Source organism: Microplitis demolitor, chromosome 5 (assembly GCF_026212275.2).
Source record: "Microplitis demolitor isolate Queensland-Clemson2020A chromosome 5, iyMicDemo2.1a, whole genome shotgun sequence".
NCBI lineage: Eukaryota > Metazoa > Arthropoda > Insecta > Hymenoptera > Braconidae > Microplitis > Microplitis demolitor.
The window spans coordinates 5,552,332-5,580,081 of NC_068549.1; the positions used below are offsets into that span (position 1 = coordinate 5,552,332).

At 28.9% G+C, this 27,750-nt stretch overlaps 1 protein-coding gene across 2 annotated transcripts; it reads left to right on the forward strand.

Annotated features, from left to right (window-relative positions):
• Positions 1-218: 218 nt before the first annotated feature.
• Positions 219-27,279, forward strand: LOC103575964 (cadherin EGF LAG seven-pass G-type receptor 1). Of its 2 annotated transcripts, none has more exons than XM_008555974.2 (8): positions 219-532; positions 2,989-3,184; positions 18,305-18,410; positions 24,808-25,067; positions 26,389-26,490; positions 26,608-26,794; positions 26,880-26,963; positions 27,032-27,279. In XM_008555974.2, exons 2-8 carry the CDS (start codon positions 3,009-3,011, stop codon positions 27,083-27,085), a joined length of 969 nt encoding a protein of 322 aa, XP_008554196.1. In that variant the 5' UTR covers positions 219-532; positions 2,989-3,008; the 3' UTR covers positions 27,086-27,279. The 2 variants fall into 2 exon arrangements, with proteins under 2 accessions (XP_008554196.1, XP_053595424.1); XM_053739449.1 differs by having other exon boundaries at positions 27,041-27,279.
• Positions 27,280-27,750: the final 471 nt, after the last annotated feature.

Below are 27,750 nucleotides of genomic sequence, written 5' to 3' on the forward strand. Positions count from 1 at the left end.
CTTCTTTTCTTCTGAAATGTAGTTTTTTTTGTTGGTCGTCACTCTTGGCGTTTTTAATAATTTATTGTATGTAATCATTTATTGTAGGGAATAAAACAGCCTTGGTATTGCGTTTATTTCCACCCTTATTTTTTTTTTATCCACATTTTGGAACGAACATGCGCTGCACGAGTTTCCTAAGCATGGCTAGACTTTAGTTGCGCTCCGTCATTCGAGCTGTTGTCACCGTACAATATCTTATATCCGTATCATAATATTCGAAAAACATATCCGAAAATTTATATGAAATATTATAAATATCAAAAAATATAAACAATAATTAAATACAACCCATTTTGCGAATTAATACATAAATTTGAAATTTCTACCAACTATATCTATAATTTCAATAAAAAACTATTAAAATAATAAAGTCAAACTATAACTCAGTAAATTTTTACTGCTGTAATAAAATAAAAATATGGACATTAAAAATTTCAGTGAGCCATCGATTACTTTGTTAAGAATACGTTAAGAAAACATCTTACTCCAAGTAAGTAAATTTTAATAAATTATTTAAAAATAAGTTTTCAACCAAATGAGCTTATAATTGACAATATTATTTTTTTTTTAAATAATTGAAATTCGTGCATATAAATATATGTAATTCCTATGGTTTTCATAGTATTGTTTTTTTTAACAGTACAAAGTTTCATCACTTTTGTTTTCGGATTTGATCCTAACGCGGTGACCTTGTATAAAATCTTACTTTAAGTAAGAAATCGTTTTAAAAACATAATTAAGTCTTCTAATGGCGTAAGAATATTTAATATTTTATTAAATAAATACCCGACAGTTGAAGTATTGCTTGAGAAATTTAATTAAAAATTACTCTCCATAACAAATAGTAAAACTTAACAATTGTCACTATTTCAAATATTTGCGCTTAATATAATCATAACTTCTATTCATCTAGTCTATCATAAAAAGGGTTTAAAAATTCATCCAGAAGTATAATTAAATGATACTTCTGTGGTCTTAAGTAATTTCATCGATACGATTCGGCTTCGTGGAGTTTTTCATTTTCTTTTTAGTGCCGCAATCGCCTAGAGTAATTACCTGAATAATACAAGTTTCTTAGTCGAACAAGCAACAGATGGATTAAATGTATTCGTAAAATCTTTTTCTAATTACTTAATTAACTAATTACAGCTCGGTGAAAAAGTTTTGAGTATAACTTCGTGAAACTGTTCTTAGATTTTGCTGACATTTTTTCAAACTATGACTTTTATCAGTAATAGCTTAATCTATATATAAATATAAAGTTCTATTGAAGAATTCAAAAATTAAATTCTGTAAGAGATTTTAGATATCTGTAACCACCATCGCTTAACTCAGCTGCGTCAATAGAGTGTTCTAATTAGTATTCAGTCAAGTTACGGATCGATGCTCAGGGCAATGTGTCGTACAATAGAAATCTCTACTTATTAGTTGATGTGGGTAATAAATACGAATGCATTAATAATTCGTTTTTTTGTTTTTTTGATCTTACATAAAAATTTGAATACGAAAGTTGGCGAAACAACATTCTCATTGCAAATTTAAAAATAAACGAATAAGTCGTAAAATGGATACCACGTGATACTCGAAAGCAAAAATAACTTATTCTGAAATTAGAAACTTTTAGATCTATTATTAATCTCTTTTAAATTTGACTCTATTAAAGCATTTCATATTTTTGATACTATTTATTGTTAAATTCGAAATTTCTACAATGGTTTAAGAATACGAAAAACGATTGATCCGGCGGGCAAACCCCAAAACTTCCCGCTGTTTTCAAGCTCAGAGAACTCAAAAACGTCATTATTTAAAAACTTTTGAGTTTTTCAAGCTCTGAAAACTGAAACGGATAAAATTCTGAAAATAATTGGTCGAGCAGATTTCGAAAAATGCAACTAAAACAAGAACTTCAAAATCTAATCTGTTTTAAGTATTGGCAAGCCCTTTCGATTGCCGCCAAGAATATTCCGATTGGTTGATTTGTTCTAAAGATATCGTCGGACAAAAATGTTTACATACACACACGCATCTGAAAATAGTCAGAATAGCACTTCAGGACCTTGAAATGTTAACGTCAAATGAGAAATAAATTTTCGAAAAACGGACCGAAATCAATTACTTCCTTTTTTTTGAAAATTTTCAATTTTCACAACGAAAAGTTGAAAAATGAAAAGAAATCATGATAATATTATTTTAATAAAATAAAAAAATACTAATTATTTCCTCTAACGGACGATGTTAACAATGTGAACTGTCTAATTTTAATAACAGACCTCCCGCCTAAACACAACGGTGATAAAAAAATTGAAGCAATATCAATCATTTATTCATTTATGTTCGTGAAGTATCATTTGAGTAAAATATATGCCTCAATAATAGTGATATTGAAAGCCCAGCTTAGCCACATTTTCCCACTTTATAGATAAATTAGATCACATCGCCATTCGACGTTTATTGAAGCATTTCAACTTTTTTTCATTCAAATTGTAGATAAAGACTCCAATCGATTGAATAATGCAGTATGTTTTGTATGTGCACAGAACGCTAAAATCAAGGCATTTAGCAAAAGTTTTTTTTTATTTTCTTGGTATATGCTACACTAAAACTATACGGGGCGTGTAATATCATTGATCAGTATTAAATATTAAAGTGCTCGTAGCTTAGGGTGAATGTTATAGGGTGATATTTTAAACCTCCCACGACTCCTTAAAAGTATTTTCTTTAAAAATATTTTATTCAATTACAATAAAAAATTTCACGGTTATAATGGAATATAAATATTATGTCTGGTAAACGCGTACTATAGGAAAAATTCGTAACTTTTCAGTACTTATTGAAGTGATTTATTTAGATCGATGTATCTGACATATAACTTATGTATAAAGTTTATGTAGCATGATGTGAAAAAATTTTTTTCTTAATAATTTCAAGGTGTAAATAAATTTTTAGGGGCATTTTAAGGTGAGGGTATGGATACATTTTACACCCGCGCTATTCATGCTTTCCATGAACACCGAGGAGTTGTAAATGGAATGTCGTCGGGAATAGCTGCAACTTTGGATAAAGATGGTGTGCTCAGTCTCATTGTTGTCCTTGGAGGAAGTCTTTCCCTTGTTGCGCTTGTTTTCGCTTTTATAACCTATAGGTGAGTAAAGATATAATAATGTTTACGTACATAGACTTTTCCGTTGTTTACTTCCCGTCAGAAAAATAGATTCGATCTTACGAGAGAGGCCTTATTTGGTCAGAATTACGGTAAAGTGCAGAAATAACTGTAATTTACGGTATTCGCAAGAATTACGGTAAAATTCGGCATTTCAAGGTAAGTTGTGGAATTTTACAGTAAATTGCGGTATTTTACGATAGATGTGAGGTAACACCGTACATTTGCGACAATCTTGCGGTATTTTACCGTAAACAGCTGTATCGTATTTACGGTCAAAATGCCGCAAATTACGGAAAATTGCCGAAGTTTGCGGTAAATTACGACCATGTGCATAAATTACCGAATGTTACTATAAAATTCAGAAAACTTGTCGTATCAAAACAGTATTTTGCGGCAAACTACGGTAATTTACAGTAAATACCATAATTCACCGTAATTTTGATCCGCTAGAAATGCACCAGACAGTTACATCATCACTATCTTTTATAGCACCAATTCCGCATTCTATCACACGACCAACTGATAAAATTCATTCACCATCAGATAAATTTTTTTAGATTTTATTTTCACCAGCCCAAGATATTATTTCACGAAAACTCAATATTTAAATAATCAACACTATTGACATTCATACATTTTTTTTGCAAATACAGCTTCTTTTCTGTCAATTTATTAAGCCCCACCCATACGTCAGTCGCCAATAACGTTATTAACTTTCTCGAACGTTATATTCATCGTTATATGCCAGTAATACTACACTGATTTTAGTTTATTACTATTTAACATTTTATTCTTACTTTTGTGATGCAACATAAGTTTCTTTGGCGATATCGATTAAAGTTCTTATATATTATTTTAAGACAAGAAATATTCAATCTAAGGGTATTAAATTACATTTAGTTAGGTATTAATGTGAGGAGAGCAATACGAATTTTCTCATGTGAATTGAGTATTTTGCGTAAAAAAAAAAAAAAAAAAAAAAAAAAAAATGAAAGCATGTAGCTTATGATAAATTTTATTTAGTGCTTTAGATGTTCTGAGAAAAGTAAAATATAAATAAAAGCATCCTGATATTTTTATTCACATAAAAAAAATTGTATAGAGAATATTATAACTCACATAACTGAAATTTTTCATAACGTTAATAAAAGATGAAAAAAAAATTATTATGAATGAAATAAAAAAAAATTTATACCAAGTGGTATGAACTGGGCGTGATTTCTATAGCAAATGACAAAGTGCATCTATTGTCCATAACGTCAAGGAGTTGAATCTACGTTTCGCGCAATGCGGCAGTAGTTCTGGTGCTTTCAAACACTGCACAAGTAGTTACGGAGTACAGTCTGGTACTACTTATTCACCCTAAGGATTGCAAAAGGGCGAATATTCGTGTAAAGTTTGTTGAGTTAACCTCTTCTGAATCGTACTAATTAATTTTTTTTTCGTAATTTCAAGACCACAGTAGTTGAGTCGAAATGAAAAAAAATATTTGAATTTATAGAAGCAGAAATGTACTTTTAACTTTACACTTTCGTACAAACTTCATAGAAACACTAATGGAGAAATGTTGTATTAATAATATGGACTCTATCATATATAATTAGCACATTTACTGATTCATATGCATATATTAGGTTTAAATTGCATTCACAGTACACAGAAAAAAGATTTCATAACACAAAAAATTTTTACTTGCCTTAAGAAATTTTTCGTATTAAGAATTGAAAACGTAACATTTCTTGAGGCAGGAAAAACTTTTCTTGAGCCAAGAAATTTTGTTTAGTCCTAAGAAAATTTCTGTTTCCATTTCCTAATGCAAAATCTTTCTCGCGCTATGAAATCCTCATTTTTCTGTATATATTTTTTTTTTTATTTAGTTGACAATGTGTTTACTATTTCTTTATACAATGTCTTGAAAAAAAGATATTCGATAAAAAAAACCTGAAATTAGCACTGATTTTTCCAAAGATATAACATTAAAAAACATAAACGTATCGAACCTCCAATATTTATTCCAAGATAATTAATTACTCTTCATGAAATTGCAGGGGTGGATAAATTTCTAATCAAAATAGCGAATCTATGACATCAGCACGTATCAAATTATTTCTTCTTAATTGTGCTGATCTAATAAGGGAGTACTCAAAGCTGTTACGAGAAACATTATGACTTTTCGCATGTTCTCTTTGCCTAGTAGGGAGACATAAAATTCCAATTCTACAAGATTTCGAGAAGGGTTTGCAAAGTGCTTTTTCTGTTTATAGCAGTCAGTATGACATATATGTATTCTTGAAATTTCAGGTAAAAAATAATGCGACTATTACGCGTAAAATTAGCAAAATTTTAATTTTGAATATCATGTAAAATCTTATTACTCATTTCTTTACTATAAAATAGACGTTTGTCAAAAGTTTTCTCTTTCTCTCTCTCTCAAACGTCTTTCATAATTTATGAAAGACCCCTAATCATGTTTATAACCCTAATGTCTTAAATTTTCTCCCGAATCGCTCTTTTTTTTCTGTCAACTACAACCCAGTGGATTTAACTGTTCCTATTAACAGAATTTTTCACTTTGAAACTTCTGGCGCAGAGCTTAATACGCTTCCTTAAATAATATTGAAGTTTAAAAAAAAAAAAATTGCTTACTCATTAAAACAAATTAAAAAAAACAAAAATGCTACACGGATAAAAATGAACTATAAAAATTGAGAATGACAAGTAATATAATGATAAAGTGATCAATAAATACTATGATTCTAAATAGTAATTTTTTCATTTACAATTTAAACGTGAATAATTACAGGATAAGTAGGAAAATTTATTGTCTATGCAAGAAAAATTAATATTTGAACTTTAAAAATTGTAACTGACACTTAGAAAATAGACGACACGTATTATAAAATTTACTATGAATGTTAAAATTCCCCATATTGACAACCGAGTTCCAAGTTATAATTTCAAATAGTAACTTTTAGAGTTTTTTTTTTCCGTGTATCACAAAAACTATATCCGTCGAAAAAATGTAACCTCATGGCTTAAAAAATTTTAATAATCGCTAGTTTCCAACAAAACAATGAATTTTGTGTAGTGTAAAGTATCATGTAGATGTAAAACGAATTAGCAAAGAAAAGTCACTTATTGCCAGTAAAAAGTATATCACTATTTGAATTAGTGTCATACTGTTCACTAGTAAACAGTAAATAATCCCAATTTCACTATTTCAAATTTGAGAGAGCACCAATCAATAGTCACTACCAATTGTTCTCTTTTCTGTGAGTTATCAAAGTTCTTGAAATACGCAAAATACCGAATAGTTATCTTTATAACCCTAAATAAATTCCATTATATTGTATTGTATAAATAAAGCTTCATAAAAGATATTTGATCGCAAATCTGAATCGTGTCAACTAATATGGGCCATTTTCTCCCTCTCTTGACACTGTGTTTTACTTTTATGCCTTCATTTACCCTTCGTCTCATAAAAATCGTCTTACATAAAGCCCCAAGTCATAAAGACGATCAATTCCTGTCCGATCTCACTGTAATTAAATAAATCGAGCTGATTTATGTTTTTAAACACAGAAAAAAGGAGTTATGGCCAAAGTAAGAATTATAATCGCAAATGTCACGATTCATTCAAATTTACCGTGATATTTTATTTTAATGTATTCAATAACTTAGTCATTAAATGCTGAGATCCACAAATCTTCTTTTGATATGAAGCAAAAAGCGAGTTTATTTGTTTTAAAATAAACGAAGTATTGAATTCTATATTTATTCATTATAATATTCATTATACATAACATCGTTACTAATTCCAAAAAGACTAACGTTTTTATATACCCTTTTAGCTTTAGAGAGCTTTCTAAAGCTGAAAAGGCTTATATTTTTTTTTATTACCAATCGTTTTGAGGATTTATTTCGAAGCTAAAAATTGGAAAAAAAAAATTTTGAAAGCTAAAAGGGCGTACAATTCAAGTAAACCACCCTTATGGGTTTAAACTTTTTTTTCTTCAATTTTTGGCTATAAAATATGCCTACAAAACAATTGACAATGAAAAAAAAAAATCGGTCTATCAGTTGACCCTGCGGACCAGCCCCAAAACTACGCTGTTTTGGAATCGATCCATCGAGCACATTAAAAGTCATCTAAAAACAACATTTTTGAAAAAATTTTATTTTTGGAATATCTTCGAACGCACTCGACCGATCAAGCTCAATTTTGCACAGCTTTTATCTTTTTCATAGATATTAACAAGCCGCGCCGAATGACACCTTAACGATCAAAATCGGTTCATCCGGTTAAAAGTTGAAGATATTTACATACATACGTACATACGTACATGCACACATACATACACTCGGACATCATTGTGAAATTAGTCAGAACAGCTTCCTAGAACTTCAAAACGTCAAGAACTGATAGAATTTTGATTTTCGAAAATCGAACCGAAACCAGTAACTTCCCAAATTTTTGAAAATTTTCAATTTTCTTAGCGGGAAGTTAAAAATATACGCCCTTTTGATTTTAAAGAGCTTCTCAAAGCCCAAAGGGATATTGTTTAACGATGAAGAGTGTAAGTACAAATCATGATGTCTATAAAAATAAACATAATAGATTTATTCGAATTTCGACATCAATAAATAAAAGCAAACGGAATAGGGTTTCTCGAGATCTATTTATCAATCTGACTATTCTTTTAATCCTTATCCTATTATCATTCATCAATTCTTCGTATTATCGTACTACATGGTGTCAGAAAAGGGATCTGCATTCGACGTTTTAATTTCTTCATTCAATATTCGCAACTACTCACAGATCCTACTCAACTGCATATCACATTAAATGTGACTATATTCAAAATAATTACGATGTATTATGAAAATTAACAAAAAAAAAAAAATATGACACACTATTTTGTGAAGACCTGTGTAATAGCTACATTTCGAAATAAATCTAACAATAGAAAATAAAGAATAGTTGTTTCTTCAGTAAGTTTCTATCTGAGTTTTGAAATTCAATTCTGTATATTTTCCACATATTTGTTTTTGTAAATAGTTTTTCTTATACATTTGTATTTCATTCAAAAAGTAGAGCTTACCCGGCAGAATTTACATTCTGGAAAACATTTCTCCCGATAGCGGGAGTTTCAGACCTCACAGTTATTCCAAAACGACAGACAGACAGACAGGATAAAAGTTGTCCCATTCCCGGAAATTATTGGGAAATGGAGGAATGACAAACTGTGACCTGCTTACTTTGACCTATGTTTTTATAAATCAATTTTTTTCTATTTTCACTGAATGTTTAAAATTATTGTAAAATTGTGGTAGTCGCCATAAATAGGTGTCATAAAATATGTAAAAAAATTTTCATAAAAAAATGGAATCATAACTTTTAATGACAATACGGCAATTAAAAGTTGTGGCACACTTGCACCAGTGATTATAAAATTTCTCAGCTAAAGACAATAACGTGGACTGTGAACACAGGACGATTAATAATAACGATTTATGATATAAGTCGGATAAGTAACAAATTATGGCATGGGTCGGTTCCAGAATGAGCCGACGGGTTGCGATATGTTTCAAGAAAACGAGTGATCTTAGCTAAAAAAAAGTAAAACAAGTGAATAGGGTTCATTTTGAAAAAATAGTTGATTCTTGTAATTTTTATAATTTTTACCGAGAATAAAAAATAACGAATACATGGAGTGATTTTAATAATGATCCAGTGAAAAAAAAACAGTGAATTTAGTTTTTTGAAAATCGCACTATTAAGAACTTCTATTTTTTTAAATTTTTGAGTTATCAACAATTGAATAAAAATATTTAACTTTCGAAATACTAGATAGGTTTTAAAACAAAACGAAAAATTCTGAGATAAAACTTAATCAGGAGTTATTTATATTAGTATAGTATACAAAATACAGAACAAAAATAAACACACAAGGGATCAAGAAGATCAATACTATAGCATCTGGCACATGGCCCTTTAGTGACTGCCATAAAAAATTTTATGGAACTACTATAGTAACCACAACTACAGAGAAAAAAAATTGCTGTGCAGAACATTAATCCAGTAAATATGTATGTAGTAAAATATACTTTTGCTGTACTTATCGTTCGACCAAACACGCTCATTGAGTGGATTACTGCTCCGTAGCAATGGTTACTGTTTTTTTCTCTCCATGTATAGTCTTTATTTCTCCGTATGCTATTATCAAATTATTCCAGGATAGTATAAAATAGTAATAAGTATTGTTATTAACTATTATTGACTGCCATATTAGATATCTGTACACAGTGTGCATATGGTAAAATATATATATCATTAATCATATATCAATTATATAAATATAGAGTTATAGATCAATTACAAATGAATCAACATCTCACTGTTCAACCCAATTAGTAAAATCGAAAATATGTAATTTTACTTCAGTAAGACTGCTAGTGTATTATTCTATTTTATATCAAAGTTCAAATATATATAAAACTTATCTATAAAATAACATACAAAGAAAAAAAAATTTCGGCACTAAAAAAAATTTTTCGTTTTTGATGGATCGTTTTATATTGCAAAAAATTCCTTAAGGCAAGTGAAAATTTTTTACGCCAAGAAATTCTTTTTTTCTGTGTCTACATCGATTGCTAAATAAGTCACGTCATCGAGCAATTAAAGTATAACTTTTATGGGCTAATATTGACTGGGATGTGACTTTGAATTTACTAAAGTAACACGAGTGTAGACGGCCTCTGATACTTAAATGATGTTTACATCAATAATAGATTGGAACTTGATATCCGCAATTTCTCTCTTACACAAGTGGCCTTGCAACTATACAAAAAACAAAAAAAACCTTGTCAACGTTTAGTAATTGCAGTTCCATTTTAATACAGATTACAATTCAATGCTTTAAAACGGATTGCTTTGATACTGTAGCAAGAAATGAAATTAAAAATTCTTGTTAATTTATTAAAAACATATTCCCGATAGTGCTAAAGATAGAGTGATACAGCTAGTAGACTGCAACTGACAATGAAGGGGTGAGATAATCGAATCAAAAGTCTTGTTCTCGAGCACTCACATACATATTGCAATTTAGAATACAACGGTATGCCAGGAACTGCAATAAAGCTATAACTTCATTCTCATGTTACTTTTATGTAATATCATTTTAATAATTCTCGGAACTTCGATCTCAGCTCAACTAAGTTAGAGTCTTTCATTGTGCAATTATATAACTGATCAATCACAAAGAGAATGCTTTGAATACATTCCCTGAATGACTGCGGACAGTATTGTGATAGTTATTATTTAATGCAAATGAATATGAGCTATTTATATAAAAGAAATTATCGCACACCTCAAATGCGAAGCATTTAGGTGGGCTTACTGTCGAATAGCCACCGTTTCGCAAAATGCTCGCATAAAGTAATTTCAATAACTCGAAGGATTAGTTGGTTGTGTGCTCATTAACGATTTTTGGAAACTTTAAAGTCCGATTAATGCGATAGTCGATTTGTTTATTAAATGTAACTGTTTATAATTAAAGAAAAATTCAGTTAAAGAGTTTATTATAGTAACGTCCTTCAGGATACATGTCTGTAAGCCACCTGGATTTAAGCCGTCACGAACAATAAATCAACCTAATTCTTGTTGTAGAAGTTGTCATTCATCCTTGGGATGAACGCTATTAAATATAAGCCAACTCTATCCCATTTAAAAGATATCAGTGAAAATCGATGAATTTTCTGAGATTTTTTCTTAAAATTTATCATCCATGTCTTTCTGTCTTTTTTATTTTCCACATTTACATTCGGATATATCTCGCTCTGTTTTCTGTACGTATACTATCAATCTATTTTGCTCATGTGTGTACTACGAGCGCCCCCTATGAAAAAAACTGAACCGTCAGTTTATTTTTATTTTTTAATTTACTTTGTTTTAAAGGTTAGCTTTTATGTTACAACATGAGCATTTGAGACGGGTACTTTTGAATTGAAAATGGTTCAAAGGGTAATCAAAAAGTTTATTGAGCTTTGGAATAAAAGTGGATTGAACAAATTGCCTTTAAAACCATATCAAATTTAAATGGTTATAGAGACTTTCAATTTTCGAAAAAAACTATTTCAATCGATTCATTCATTCAAGATACATAGAATGCTTTCACTCAAAAATGCTCTTTATTTTAAATGAAAATTTAAAATTATATTGAACAAAATCATTTTTTAAACGTTTCGATTCTATTTTACAAAGAAACTGACGGATTTCAATACCTCTTGCGGTAATTCAAAGAGTGTTTTCGAATGTAATTATAATTTGGTTAAGTCGTACGTATTTACATAGTGAGAAATTTTGTGCATTTGTATTTCAAAAGTATCAGGTTAAACTTTTTGTATTGATTTTCAATACAGAAATCTCTTAATTCAAGACAAGCCGAAAATTTTTAGAAAATCGGACTATTAAAAATAACTTTATATTTTTTTTTTTAGCAGAAATATGTCAAGGAACACTAAAAAATATGGATTCTCTAGATTGTAAAATAGTTTGACAGAAAGATTACTTCTTATTATATAGAAGGTTATAATTTTAAGTCATAAGATTTCGAACCTGTCAATGTTATATTTATAGAAAGAATAAATTTCATACCTGACCGAAGATACGCACGTAAAACAAATATTTTTGAATTGAAATTAACTTTGATCTATCTTATCATAAATTGTGGAAAAAAACTTATGATTTAAATAAAAAAATTGAATGAATTTAACAGAAACTGCTTTCATGAATCAAGAAAACTTTTCTAGTGAGTTTCCAAGAATCACTAAACGGTTTGTAATTTTCCGAAAGTAGGTCGATAAAATTCACAATTGGTAGAGAGAGCGTGTATAAATGTGGATTACAAGTTCAGAGACTTCATTTTAAATAGACTTCGAACCGACGGACTGAGGGCAGGATTTGCACGCGGGAGATCAGGGTTCGAATCTCAGTCATCTCAAAAGTAATTTTCAAGTATAAAATCTGTCACCTACACTCTTAATAATAATAACAATAATAATGATAATAATAAAAATTTGAAAAAAAAATAATAAAAATTTTATTTTATTTTATTCCATCTTAATAAAGTATTTACTAAGTTAATATTCACTGAACGGTATAGTAAAATTTACTGAATATGTAGTCAGGTTTATTAATACAGTTTATATTTATTTCCATATTCAAATGTTAAAAATTACTAAACATAAATAACAATTTACTTCTCAAGATAGTAAAAATTATACGATTTCAATAGCGTTTTAAGTTTGCAGTGTAAATATTAATAATTTTAACTCATATTTTTAAATAAAGTCCCTTACATTTTTTTCCATGTACTAAATTAATATGCATACATGCAAATTATCTATGAATTGAGGTTGATTTTTGTTATAGGTGACACATTTACAATTCACTAAACTCTTTCAGAAGAAAAACATTAATTAAAATTAATTCCCCACAAAATGAACATAATTTGTTTTTATTCCTACAGTTTTTGCTTTATCGTCCACTAGCCAAAGCCTTAGAAACATCATAAAATAAAAATATAAGTTCGTGTGCAAAGAAGTAAAGTAAAATAACTGTCTTCAACAAAGATTAAATACTTCGGTCTATTTTGTTATGGTATCGAGTTTTATCGTTTATTCAGTGAAAGCATAACTCTGAATAATTGAATTAAATCAAGTATTGAAAAAATATGAGTTAAAACTTCAGTATTAGAAAAGTCAAAAACTTAACAAACTCGCGTCTATCATTGCTGACAGAAGTATATAATAGAAAAATACCAGAAAAAGTACTCGAAAACTTCACGTTAGCACTTACTAATGCAGTAACTTTTCGACATTATGTAAAAAAAAAAAAAAAAAAAAAAAAAAAAAAAAAAAAAAATAAATAAACACAGAAAAGTCTTTTGTTTATTTTAAAAAAGAGAAGTTATAAACTATTAAATGCAGTTTTTCAAATTGAATTTAAAATTGTCATACTTCAATATGAAATAAAATTATAATGCAACAAAAAAAGACAATTAAATTTTCCAAGTGACAACGATTTATTTTCCACACAACTTGCGTTTGATTAACGTTTTATAAAGCGTAAAGCCGTGTGAGTTGTGATATAATCTAATTAAATTTCGTGAAAACGTTTCCACATTTTTTGCATCTCCTAAATCTTTCGAGCGTGGAGTTTATTCATTTCCCAAAGTATTTACTGGGTTTTTCTCAGCTTTTTACTATTTTCATTACATATCCCTCTCTACAATAGTTCTCATATTTTTTCCAACTTCCTACAATAAAAATTAACAAAAAAAAAAAAGAGAGACTGAGAAAGGGAGAGAGATTTTATTGATTTCAGTCCGATTTTTAGAACGAGTATTTAAGAAATGTAGACGTTTAGAGTTACTGTAAGCTATTTTTCATTATTTTCAGGATAATATCCAAATGTATATTTCTGAGCAACTGTAACCAGGTTTCAAATATTTAAATAAATAAAAAATATTGGAAGTTGCAATCATAAGATTTAATTTAATACCCGGCATGTAATTGTAGAGGGATTACTTTTTTTTCTTCAATTATGGATTAATATTAATGTGATGAACAGAAAATTTTTTTTATAGGAATTATAATTCATGCAAAGCTTGAAAAAATTTAATTTATTTCTACGACAAATTTTTCAATCACCAGATAAATAGTTACTTAATATATATTGAACTAATAAAAATGAGGGGCGGTCATATCAAAGATCTTATTCGTTTTCGATCGTGAAAAACTAAATGTATCGATGTTGCAAAAATATTTTATGGAACAATAGTATTTTTGAGCTTTTCAAGCTACCATGCTTTGCATGGTCATAATAATGAAGAAACACGCGAGAGTGTTTAGCTAAACAACAAAAAGTTTGTGTTAATTTTTGAATAACACGAAATCTATTACATTACAGATTTTATAATCATTCAACATAAAAAATCAATGAAAGTAAAATAACACAAACGGTTTGCGTTGAATTAACAGATTTCTGTGTTGAAAATCAACACAAAAAATTTAACAAAATAATTTTTTAACACAAATACACAAAATTTCTAACTGTGCGACTTTGAATAAATAAAAAAAAATGTGCAAGAAGATTTTCCTTAATATTTTACCAATATGTGGCTACTAGCTTAGCTTTTTACCCATTCAAATAAAATTCGTTATTGAAATATTTTTCTAGAAATATTCCATACTTATAAATCAGTAACATAAAATGAAAATAATAAAAAAAATTGAGGTTGGAAAATATTAAATTTATACCAGGTCATTATCTCAATCGTGTTTTAAGGGAATGAAAGTACTATTAAAATACAAAGATCGTAAAAGATTCAGACCTCGACCTCCATTAAATTCCGGGTAAAAAAAAATATAAACTATAAACTTATGAAAGCAATTTATTTATCTGGACTAACTTAGCTAACATACTCACAAATGTAATACTTTTTATAGAAGAACATGCAATGATTTTACGAAAAATATAAAAGTATATATTTACAACAAAATTTTTTGCTGACCGTATTCTGTCTTTTTGCGTCTACATAAAGGTACTTTTAAGCTGTATGATATCTAAAATACATATCTTATTTCATCATATTCGCTCACTAAGCTCGAGGACAAAGGAAAGATACAGGGCTGGTTTACAGGGTCAATCGTTTTCTAGATCTTTATGTGAAAAGGAATAAAAATACATTGAGAAAAATTTCAAAATTTTTGATAAAACAAAAAGAATTGATTCACTTCTACCGTAAGAACTCAGTTGCATTGTTAATGGAAGCCTTTATTATTTAGTAGCTCTTTGTGTTTCTTATTGAACCACAAACTTCATTCATAAACCCCTTTGTTGACTATTATTATAGAAACTTATAGAACCGTTTAAATTCCATTTCTTAAGAAAATTTTATATAATACGGAAAATAAAAAGAGCATTTTCATTGCAAAGATATCAGTAGATAACGCTTTTAACTCCAAACATCTTGAATACCGTTAAGAGACTGAAACTTAACGATTGATAATATGAAAATTAATTCCATTATATTTTTATCTATTGAATTATTCATTGTTCATAAAAGACAGTAAATAAGTATTATAATACGTAAACAGTAATGATGATCTTATTATGTAAAAATAGACTGACTATATTCAAAGTATAAATTTGCTACGTATTTTTTGTGTGTTAGTAAAGTAAGAATCACCCAGGTATGAAAAATCCACCGAACAAAGCTTGGGCCAACCTTGGTCGACAAGAAACCAAACCTGCACTGAAAAAAATAATCGGTAGCAGCTACCTATTAACAATCGGTAGCCACTACGAATTATTTTTCAGTAGCCGCTACCGATTATTTTTCAGTAGCCGCTACTGATTATTTTTCGTTAACTACTACCGATTATTTCGGTATCATTTATCGAAATAATCGATAACTGATACCGAAATAATTGGTAGCGGCTATCGCAAAATAATCGGTAGTGGCTAAGCTAAGCTCAGGTTGAGATGGACTAATCGGTACCCACCAAGACAACTCAACAAAAATCAGACCATCAGGCTAATTCTGAGCTAAGCCTGGGCTAATAGTGACCTGCCGAAACTGGGTTTAGAGTAAGCATTGGCGACTCCTACCTGGGTACAAATCGTCCAATAATTTTTAAAAGAAATAAATGCTAATGCCGGGAAATCAGAATTGAAAAATTGTAGATGGTTATTTGAAAGAAGTGGTTTATAAAATAAAATAAAATGGTTGAGATATAACAGTATATCTGACGCAATAGTTGTATTTTAGATCTAACTAAATTCATAAGGTAAAGTGGAAAAAAACTTTCCACTTCATGAGACATGCAAATGTCCCACCCGAGATACTTTTGAATTTAATCTGACGACTAGAAGCTTTGAGTCTTACGATACTTAAATGTAGTAGCTTTCTCGCATTCATATTGCGTCGTATACGACTACAATGGTAGATAATATACATTACACCAATTCAATATTCCCTGTCTCAAGTTCTGTTTGCTTTTCTAATGAAAAAAAAGGATAAAACGTGTACATGTTTTTAAATGAGACCTAAATGAGTCCAAAATCCACTGTTGAGGCCAAAATCCAGAATCATTTTTCGACTCGTGAAAAAAACTCATATTTTTCTAATTTTTTTGATTAACACGGTGTAATCTACTTTTTTACACCATTTTGTGTACTCGTTATAACTTTGATTAATGAGCAACAAATGAACATTGATGGACCTGAAGATAAGAAAGTTTTCCGCGCAACAAAAACAAAAAGAAATTAGAAAGTAAATTTCGACTGGATTACTAGATTTCTAGAATGTTTCGCATATAAATGTTAGGTGTAATTTTCACACTAAAATTTTTACACCGAGTCGTTGACACTACACGGAGTCTAAAAATTTTTTTACAGTGAATATTAAAATTCATTATATGTAAGCAATTATTATTATAAAATCACACACATTAATGGTCAATTAACGACGAAAATTGATCAATTAATACCATACTGAAAAAAAGTAATCGGTAGCAGCTACCAATTGGCAATCGGTAGCTACTACCGATTATTTTGGTACCAGTTACCTAATTTTCGATAACAGCGACCGATTTTTTAGTAGCGGCTACCGAAAATTAATCGGTAGCAGCTACCAAAAAAATAATCGGTAGTGGCTACCGATTATTTTTTTCATTGCACACGAAAAGAAATATATGAGTACGGATCCTAGTTGATTATAAAAAATAACACTTCATGCTTGTTATAGGAATGATCACATGACATTATGGGATCCTTTTCTCTAATGTCTAGGTAAGATCCTTTATGGAAACAGTTTTTTTGTGGTATTGCTATTAAACTATGGTACTAATTCCCGTGAAATATTGTAATCGTTCCCGTACCTTTCTCTCAATGTATTTTTTATTAACGTCAAATAAACTGTTATTTGGTATTATTTTTGGTATTTTAAAAAAAGTAAATTTTAAAATAAAATTTCAACATACATTAAATTTACGTTTTATTTATTGATGGAAAATACAATTGAACGCTTGGCGAAGCATGTAGAGGATTATTGGATTTCATCGAATGTCAGTGGGAAGTCGCGAATAAAACGACTATACGACTACATACATCTCATCACATCACATCTCATTTGCAATATAATATACCTATGATTGGTGAACCGCAATTACACGTCCTGGCGTAATTTTCGATAGTGCCATACATATACTACAAGTGAAATGGAATGATCGTCTGCGTACTTGTGTATAATTAATATCCGTATAATCATAAGCAACGATTTGTATTAGTGTTTGATACCCACATCGTCAATATTTGTGTACCGCTATATGGATTTAAGCTTAATATCATACTGGTCGAAATATGAAAAATAATTCCGAATTAATGCTATTGTCCGTCTACACTGAAAATCAATTTATTTGATATTCATTAAATTTATTTGTATATAATAAGCGTTTAATTAGGTTTTATTCATTTCAAATTTTATTAGTATTGAATAACCCAACATTTATATTTGATGAATTTAATTTCAAATATTGGCAGAAAATATACGTTTTTTAATTACCATCAAATATCACATATAATGTCATACAATAACGAGAAAATTAATCAAATGTGATATTGCATTACAAATGCAACAAAGTCTACATTGTAAATAATTTTTAGTGTGGATATAGTACCCGAGGACTTTACACGGTCTTCTCGGTGTGAAATATCAAGCCGTGTACTTTTAACATGGTATGGGTGTTTTCTTTCACACCGTTTGGTGTTATTAACTCAAATGTTATCCATTAAAAAAAAAAATTTAATTTTCCGCTATGAAAATCAACGAACTCGAAAATTCGGGAAAGTATTTCATGTATTATGATAAGAAAATCCATATAGAAAAAATAAATAAATAAAAAACAGCTAAATGGAACTTATATTTCATATGAAATATTTCTCAGAACTCACCTATTTATTGTTATATATAAAAAAACAAAAAAAAATGTTACTAGAAAATGCTTTATAAACTCTTTGATATTTTATTACAGCCTGTTTTCCGACTTACGAAGTTTGGCGGGAACAACGCTTATGAATTTACTGGCTTCTCTGTTTATGGTGCAACTTCTTTTCATTATCGGTGTCGGCGGAGTTCAGGTAAAATATTCCTGATATTTACATAACTGAGTAAAAATAAAATAAACCTATGTAGACCTGTGAAAGAATGTATCAGATCAAACCATTTCTGAGAAATTTCGGAAAAACTAAAAAAAAAAAAACATTTTTTCCGTGACTATCTATAGAGTTTTCAACATAAATTTTGTGTTAATTTTAAAGTAACAGTAAATGGGTTAATTTAGTGTATATTCTTACTGTTTACTCTTTTCTGGTAAAATCAAACCTAAGTATACGAGTCAGCCCTAAAAGTTTCCGCTGTCAGAAAGCTCTAGCTAAAAACTTTGGATGTACCAAACCGAAATAAAACACAAAAGATGATGAATATCGGATAAAATACGTATTTACTTTAGACTGTCACAATTTGCCCTGTTCAGTTATAAATACAACTAATTAATACATTACTGTTTTTTATGGCTCAATGGCTTAGCGGATAAAGCGACCGCCTGAAAAACCCGAAACTAACATACAAGACTTAGGGGTTGAAAAAAAACTCAAGCATTCTGAAAAGGGATCTACAAGTATAAAAATAACATCTGTCATCTCCCCTATCCCAAAACTCTATTCTCAATTACCGAAAATGTCAGAGTATACAAGATAATATACTGAAAAAAGTCAACGAACGAAATATCGAACAAAATAATTTATTTTATCGAAATTTATTATTCCACTAATCCGGCAAATAATAGTCAATTTTGTTAAGTTAATCTAGTAATAAACATTTCAGATACTAAATTTCACTATTCGAGCAAATAGTTGCTGTTTTTCATTAACTCGATGCAAATCAAGCTCATATAATTCATTTTATATGCCAGATTAAAATTTATACTTATGTTCAACAGATACTGTTTCAATGAGTAGTAAAAATATAACTTTATTGAAATGAAATTGACTTCTTTTTGATAATGTATTAAAATTAAAAATAAATTTAATTTCTAATTCTAATTAATTTAAAATTTTCGTAAACAATTAGAAGTTCTAGTTCTCCTTCCATGAACATAGGGAGAAAAAAATAGTAACTATTGCTGTGCAGAATAGTAATTGACTCAATGAAATAAATATGTGCCGTCTTGAGTAAATGGTATGTATAGCAATGCATGGAAATGAAACTAGAGGCGAATCTTCCAAGCTGACATGAGAAAAATCAGATGCTAGCTCGGGTAGAAAAAATAATAATTATATATAGAAAATGGCCCAATATAATTATATAAAATTATATAAAAATATATATAATGTTGTTTTACATATAATTATATGTAACTGTATATAATTATATATAATTATCATGGTGACATTATATATGACTGCATACAATTATATATAATCATGCCATTTTACAAAAATGAGCTATGAAATAGATGCATTTTATTTTCTAAGGCAAAGAGCTACTAACTAATGTAATTATATGTTTAATTATAAGAAATGTATTATTGAAAGCCTGAATTTAAAAATTTTCTATAAAATACATGCTTTATAAAAGGCAAAGAATCCCTATAATTTCTTTTTAATCCCTAAAAACTGTATAAAATATGATTATTAGTAATTGTATATAATTATATATAATTACATATCATTTTTTTACCTGAGAGTGTAAAAGTAAAGGCTGTTGGTTCTGTCCTGCATGTAAAAAGATCATACTGATCCTAGAATAACGCCAATAATGAGCTGATACTAATTCACTATGTTGATTATATTATGGTAGAAAAGACGGGACACTCACCGCACGTGTATACTTAAAATAGGCGAGGAAAAGGCTCCCCAAAAAAATAAAATTTTTCTTAGTATTTCTCATTATACCGCAAATCCTGTACTTCCTTACAATTCCATTGTCCATTTTTTTCTCCCTATTTATTATCAGGCCTTTCACTCTTTCCTTGCTCGAATGTATTTTTTTTCATCTTTCACGTACCGTAAAATTTATAGAGACAAATCTGATTAGTTTTTCAGATCAATCGACCATAGAGTTTCCAAATTGATTAAAAAATAAATTTCAACAAAAATCTGTTTCGTTCCTTTAAAAAACTAATCAAATTTGAATATATAAACACTTCAAATTACTGGAAGATAGATTCAAATTCGTAAACGTGTTTCAGAGAAATCGTACAAAAAAATTTTTTTTAATTGTTCTTTGTTTTATATAACTATGTACTCTGAACAAACCAAACGATTTAAATAATTCTCCTAGCTCTCGAGAGAATTCATTGAGGTTTGAATTTCATTAAATTTTCAGATAAACTAAAATCGAGAAATTTGAAAATTCAAGCATTCAAATATCACAAGCTTTGTTTTTTTTTTTTAAACTCGTTAACCACTGATCTAGTTCATTGAAAAATTGAATCAAATATCTATAACCTTTTCTTAGAAACATCAAAAAAAAAGTTTTAACTAAATTTGATTTTAAGAAATCTCACAATAAAAACTACTCCGTTCTGTTTTTAACGCAAAAAAATTATTATTTGAGCTGCGGTGAAAAGTATTTTATTGATAAAACTTATTGGAGTTTCTTTCACTTGACGACAGCGAGAAATTTCAGAGCTGAACTGTAATGTCAATTTATCAAGCTTTTAAAAACTGATCTATGAAAATGATTTTATTTCTTTCCTTTACTCAAAAACACTCTCTTTTATTGCCTAGCGTTTAATAGAATTATCTAACATACCCGACAATGTCAGTTACAATAAATTTTTAGCTGTATAATTCATATTATGACTTTTTTTCCAAATTTGATAATTATCCGTTGTAATTGCATTGCTATTTCGCATAAAAATATATTTTTTTCTTTTCGCACGACGAATTCAACTGATTTATTCGGCTAATTCCAACGACCCTACAGAGGTTACAACCTCGTCGCATTTTGAAGGGTCCTCGAGTTTTATAAAAAGAGGGAAAAATCGCGAAGAATTTTAACTCAGCGATCTTAGAATTAATAGATTTATTAAGAATAAAGCTTACATAAAACATATTGTTTGTGTTTTTACTAACGGTTAACCTCTTCTGAGCTTGAATACTTATACGGAAAATATTTGTATACAATTTTTATTCAACGCATACCCGATTATCGCGTCTTATCATACCTGCAATTTGCAAGAATCAGACATTTGTTGAATAAAGTACAGTGCATACATAGTACGTGAGCTGAGTCATTATCCGTCAAACACATTGTTCTTAGCACTTGTTTACGATGCACACTAAGACGATTTACGATTCATGTTAAAAACATTGTGCTTTCCGTATAAAGACAACTCGCCCACTTACTATGTAATGTACCATTAAAGTTTCGAGGTATGAGCACCAATGAACTGTCATATGTCAAAACAAAAATTTTACTTTGTTTCACACGATATGTATGCACATATTTTTTGAGTTAAAAAAATACCCAATTATTTTCTGAAAACATTCTATTATTAAATAAAATGAATTACACGCATGAATAAAATTTGATAAATTGTATAAAGCTATTTTATATTTTTGAGTCTTAGTTCAGTCGAAATTCGTTTATTTTTTCCTAAGTATAATTTCCGGTTACAGTATCATAAAAATTTATCAGAATTAATACCATGCTCAAATCAATCCACTATAATATATGCGAGGTTAAATTCGGTTAGAAAATTTTTAAAATAACTTTGAAAATTTCCAGATGTAAAATTTGTTGTGGATTTATCACTTCATCTGATTCACAAAGTTATAGGAATATCTTATTTAAGTCTAAAGGTTTGTCAGTTCGTACACGGAGACTGGAAATTGCAATTAAGTCTGTTCAAGTGATGGAAAAGTCAAGGAAACTCGAGAATGTTGAGTTAAAAGCACTTTTATACGCTCTTTCAAGTATAGTAGCTATCGGTGTTCAGACCTTCCAGTAGTTTTTTTAGCTATCAGCTACATAGTCACGAATAAATACAATTTTTTATTTTATCTGCTCTGGTATTCACGCTTTCTATCCATTAAATTTTATACGATTCTTATATGTTGACATTGTTCGTAAACTCACTAAACGTTTCGGTAAAGTAAACTTCTACTTTCAAAATACCTAACAGATCTATATAAATTTATCACTATTATCCTTTTATAATGGTATGATAACTAAAAATTTAAAAGCGTTTTCATTCAAAGATTTGAAATTCAAATGCAGAACATCTGTGTAAAATCTAGAGAAAATTTGCTGGTAAAAAAAAAAATCTTAATTTTAGATTTTAATAAAAATGGAATTTTACAATAAGTCATACTATCGTAAAAATGATGCACCCAAGGATTATTGCTTAAAATATACTAAAATCTGAAAGTAATGCATCATCATAAAAAATTACATAAATCATTGACTGAATGTACCAGAATTCTAGAAACTGAAATTTTCTAGTTTAATGCGATACACTGGAAACAAGAGAAGACTGTGCAATAGCTAAAGAATTCAGTGCAACTTCTAAACTTAAAAACCAATAAGAGAAGTCTTGTTGTAGAAAAAGAAAGTTATATACTTTAGAGACGACGGAAAGAAAAAAACCAATTAAGTAAAAACGTTGAAAAATTCCAAAAATGTAAACTTCAAGGATCCATGCTCAGTAAAAAAAGATTTCTTGGTACAAGGATAAATTTTCTTAGAGCAAAAAAAAATTTATTGAAACAAGAAACTTTTTCTCGTCCTTGGAAAATTTTTGTTTTCAATTTATAATACAAAATATTTCTTGCGTCAAGAAATTTTTTTTTTCTGGGTGGATATTCAATGAATGTAATCCGATATTTTCAAAATTAACTAAAACTACTATTTAGCCTAATTAATTTATTTTATGCAAGATAGCGTTAATAGCACACAGAATAAAATAACTTGTGTAAAAACAATATTTTCTCGAGTAATAAATCGATAAAAATTATTGCGTTATCAAGTTCATATCTAACGCGAAGAATCATTTTCTTGATGGAATAAATCAAAATTTATTGACACTATTGCAAAAAAAAAGATCATGATATCTTGAAATAAACTAGGATTTCTTCGGTTAAGAAAATTATTTTGAAAAAAATTTTCAAATTTTTGCAGTCTAAATATATAACATTGAAAACTTTGAATATGATAATTTTTTGTGGTAAGAATATACAATGATTCGAACATACTTCTTTTTCTCTCAGTACACACTATAAAATACAAAAATAAAAAATAGCACATCTCAATCACAAATGCATTGAATATGCTTAAGATATCTATATTTTTTGCGCAGTACGAAAAATCTGGCAATCGATTAACCCTATACGCCAGCATCAAACTTTCTAATGTTAACGAGCTAAAAAAAAAAAAAAAACAAAAAAAAAATACAACAAAAAACATGTTTTCAAGTTCACTACTCTCAGGTATTGAATTTCGGAACCGTAAATATTTGTGAGCTTCGAGTCTAAGAGTATTGATTTTTCACGTTTAAATTATAAGATTGAAACATTTCAAATTAATCAAAGTGACCATTTTAAGGTTCGTTATTCATGATAATTTTTTTAGCGATTAACTAACTAATCTTTTATAACAGTAGTTAAAAAAGTTCATTAAAATTAAAGTCTACTTGGATTTAAATATCATCTACATTAGTAGTAACCAAGATATTTTACATTATAAGATTAAAAAATGTCATTCGAATAGCTTATCATCATATTTTCAATAATCTCCTCACTGTTTGAGCCACAGAGCCACAAACATACAAAAAATTGTGAAACCCACTGGCCACCCCTTGAACTTTCCATTATCTAGATCTATGAGCTTAAAAAAACTTCCCTTTTCAATTCTAATTTTTTACTTCTCTAACGGGAAGATAAAACAATCATAAAAGTTTTAATGATGGATTATTCGACTTCAGTATTGATTTATATATTACATTTTGTATTATGAATCGGGTTTGTTCATAGATTTAATAATGTTGATAAATTAAAAATTTACAGAATAACTATGGTGTAAATATATGATCCTGCAGTTAGTAGACATCCGTGAAAAATGAATCATACATGGCCATGCATGGTCGTATATGGTTCATGTATGACTATATATGGCCATGTATGTCCGAAATTAATTAAATATATATGACCGTATATGGTCCATGTATGGGCATGCATATTCATACAAGGCTTTGTATGACAATACATAGCCATGCCTGACTAATTTTCATACATTGCCATGTATGATTCATTTTTCACGGGCAATTAACAATCTTCGGATTTTTTTTTAACCAATAATTTAAATTACAAAAAAAATAATAAACTAAAAATATGCACCTGTAGAAAATTTAAAAAACTACAGGTGCAATTTTTTTCAAATATTTTTTTTTAAATGCATCGTTTTTAAAAAAATAAAAAAATTATTAGACATCGGCTACTGTCAGTATCATATTAATATTATTTAATTTAACAGGATTCAGAACTGTGTATCGCTCTTGGATTAAGCCTTCAGTACTTGAGAATATCAGTAGTTTGTTGGATAGTTGCTATGTGTCATCATCTTCATGCGACCATAGCATCAGTTCCCGGATGCGATGACCAACCAACGTATCTTAAGTACAGTATTTTTGCTTGGGGAACACCACTTCTTACTCTCGGAGCGTCTATACTCGCCCAAACTTATGAAACCCACGATTTTTGGAACGTCACAGATCTAACACCCTTCAACTGTTGGTAAGCTTTAATGTGACCTTTTCACCTCTCGAGGACTTATCATTCAAGACTCGTTGGTTTTTATATCTTAACTTTACTTATTCAGCCGTAAGTAAAAAAAAATAGGTCGATCTTGAAGAGTCGGCTCTTGAACTTTTCCCTTGTAATGTTTTTTTCTCGTTAACAATTTAAGATACACACAATTTCATTATAAATTATTTTTACTTTTATAAAGTCTCAATTAAGTTTTCATTTTGTGAAATAAAATGTAATAAAACATAACTTACTATTAACGTCATAACAATGTTGGATTTACGGACACAATGGATAATAAATTGGTCATGAAAAGCTATAGATCGCGGCATTTAACTGCCGCAATTCTAGGACAATGCTAGAAGAACAAAGGATCGTACATATGTGTATTTACTCTTGCTTTAAACTCTCTAGTATATATATATATATATACATATATATGTACGTTAAAAATATACGTGACATTTAATATATGACAATTATTTTTTTTGCGCATAAATATATTTATACACTGAAAAAAAAATTAACATTTGTAAAAACAAAATTTTCTTAAGCAGCAGAAAATCGAAATTTATTTACAGTAGTCCAAAAAAAAAGATCAGCACATCTCGAGCTGAGTTCAGATTTCTTGGATAAAAAAAATGATTTTGAATATCATCAAATTTTGGAACTAAAAATATATTAGATTGAAAAATTTTCAATAGTATAATGTCTTACAAGAAGAAAATACAATATTTATAAAAGTTATTTTTTCTCTCAGTATATATATATAAGGTCATATATTTTTCGACATAGGTGTTGTCGCATTTATGAAAATATATATATACCAAATATTTCAGCACTCTACACACATACATGCGCACTTATGATCCATCTGTTTTTTGTATACATACGCAGAAAAAAAGCCCCAAAAAAATTTTCACTTGTCCCAAAAAAATTTTTGCATTATAAATTGAAAACAAAAATTTTTGAATGTGAGAAAAAATTCCTTGTGCCAAAAAATCATTGTTTTCTGTGAACACATCAATGCGAGCTCATAGGCCTCAATTTTGAGTAGCAAAAACATACTATTTTAAACCGATTCTCTTGAAAAACAATAATAGATCATTTTCAGCAATAAACTCAAAAAGTTATTTGAGAAAATATTTCACATCTCAAATACAAATCAGCAATCAACCGCGAAGAGTACGCAATATTTAATATTTACACTTGCAATTAAACAACTACAAGAAAATCGAATGTTTCAAATTAATGTATTTTGCCTCAAAATTAAACTCAATACAAATTAATTAATGTCATCTAATGACAGGTTCTTAGGTACTAAGGCTACAATCTACACCTACAGTCTACCAATCACTCTTCTAATCCTTATCTCTGGGTACTATCTTTTCAATGCTGCTATAATAGCAAGGTAATCAATAAATAATATCTTTTTCAACCGGAATTAAGTAACTCTCAAGAGAAATTAAAGATTATATCAGAGTAATAGATGTAATAACTTTTTTTCACATTTGCTTGACTATTACAGATATACTTATAGTATGCAGTTGGAAATAAAGCAACGAGAGAAGATGAAAAAAAGGCAAACCCTTCAGCTAATACTTTTCCTGAAGATCTGCTTAACCATTGGTTTCATTGCTGGTTGTGGTGTAGCAGCAAGAGTATGGAGAATACCTCTATTGTGGGCGATTTTTTGTACCGGACACTCACTCCAGGTCGAGATTTAAATTCATTACTTTTTTCATACTTCTATGACAAGACTCTTTTGCATACTCATTTACCCACACCTTTGTGCTACAGGGTCTCATCGTAGCGCTATCCGTAGCTTGCAACTGTAAAATATTAAAAGTCTACGCCAGAAAGCGAACGCAGTCTAAACAACAGGTTTGTATGCAATTTTTAAAAATAACATTTAAAAATATCGATTGAATCAACTACTTTTTACAATGCAGATTGCAAAGTCATCGAGTATGCAGCTATTGGCTCCACATCCTGACCCGGTGTAAAAATAATAAATTCTGTCAAGAATAAAAAAAATTTTGAAAAATTGACCAAAATTAACAGCGCGAAGTACCCGTGCTATTTATCATCTCGTTTGCATTTAAATTGTTTTAGAAGATACTAAATTATATTTTTACACAAATTTATTATTATTTATTTTATACTCACACAATTTTTAGTCTATATTTTTAAATCATAATCAAATCCTTTACTTCGAAAGCTAAATTATATATATATATATATATATATATATATATATATATATATATATATATATATATATATATATTAAGTATGGAAAACAAAATGTTGAATGTAACAATAAAAATTTATCATAAACTAGATGTAAATAAAGACAACAAAAACTAAGTGTAGGTTTCTATAATAATAATGATAGAAATAAAAAAAGTTTTTGTTTTAAGGTCACCGACACGCCTTATCAATCTGAATAAAATAATGTCGGCGATGAAAATAATCTCTCTAAAAATTAATTAGTAAAATTCGCTGCGAATAAGTGGATATATAGTCACCATTTTCCCAGCTATAAGTATACCACTAACTCAACCAGTAGTATATTTATAGATGGTTTTCATACCGTAAAAAATTAAGAGTTAATTCAATCCGAATTTACTTCGTCACTCTGGAGTTTAAAAAAAAAATACTCCGCCTT

Coding starts and splice junctions, on each gene's coding strand:
- LOC103575964 (XM_008555974.2), top strand. CDS start 3,009: ATGGATACATTTTACACCCGCGCTATTCATGCTTTCCATGAACACCGA. Junction 25,068..26,388: donor CTAACACCCTTCAACTGTTG/GTAAGCTTTAAT, acceptor ATCTAATGACAG/GTTCTTAGGTACTAAGGCTA. Junction 26,491..26,607: donor AATGCTGCTATAATAGCAAG/GTAATCAATAAA, acceptor TGACTATTACAG/ATATACTTATAGTATGCAGT.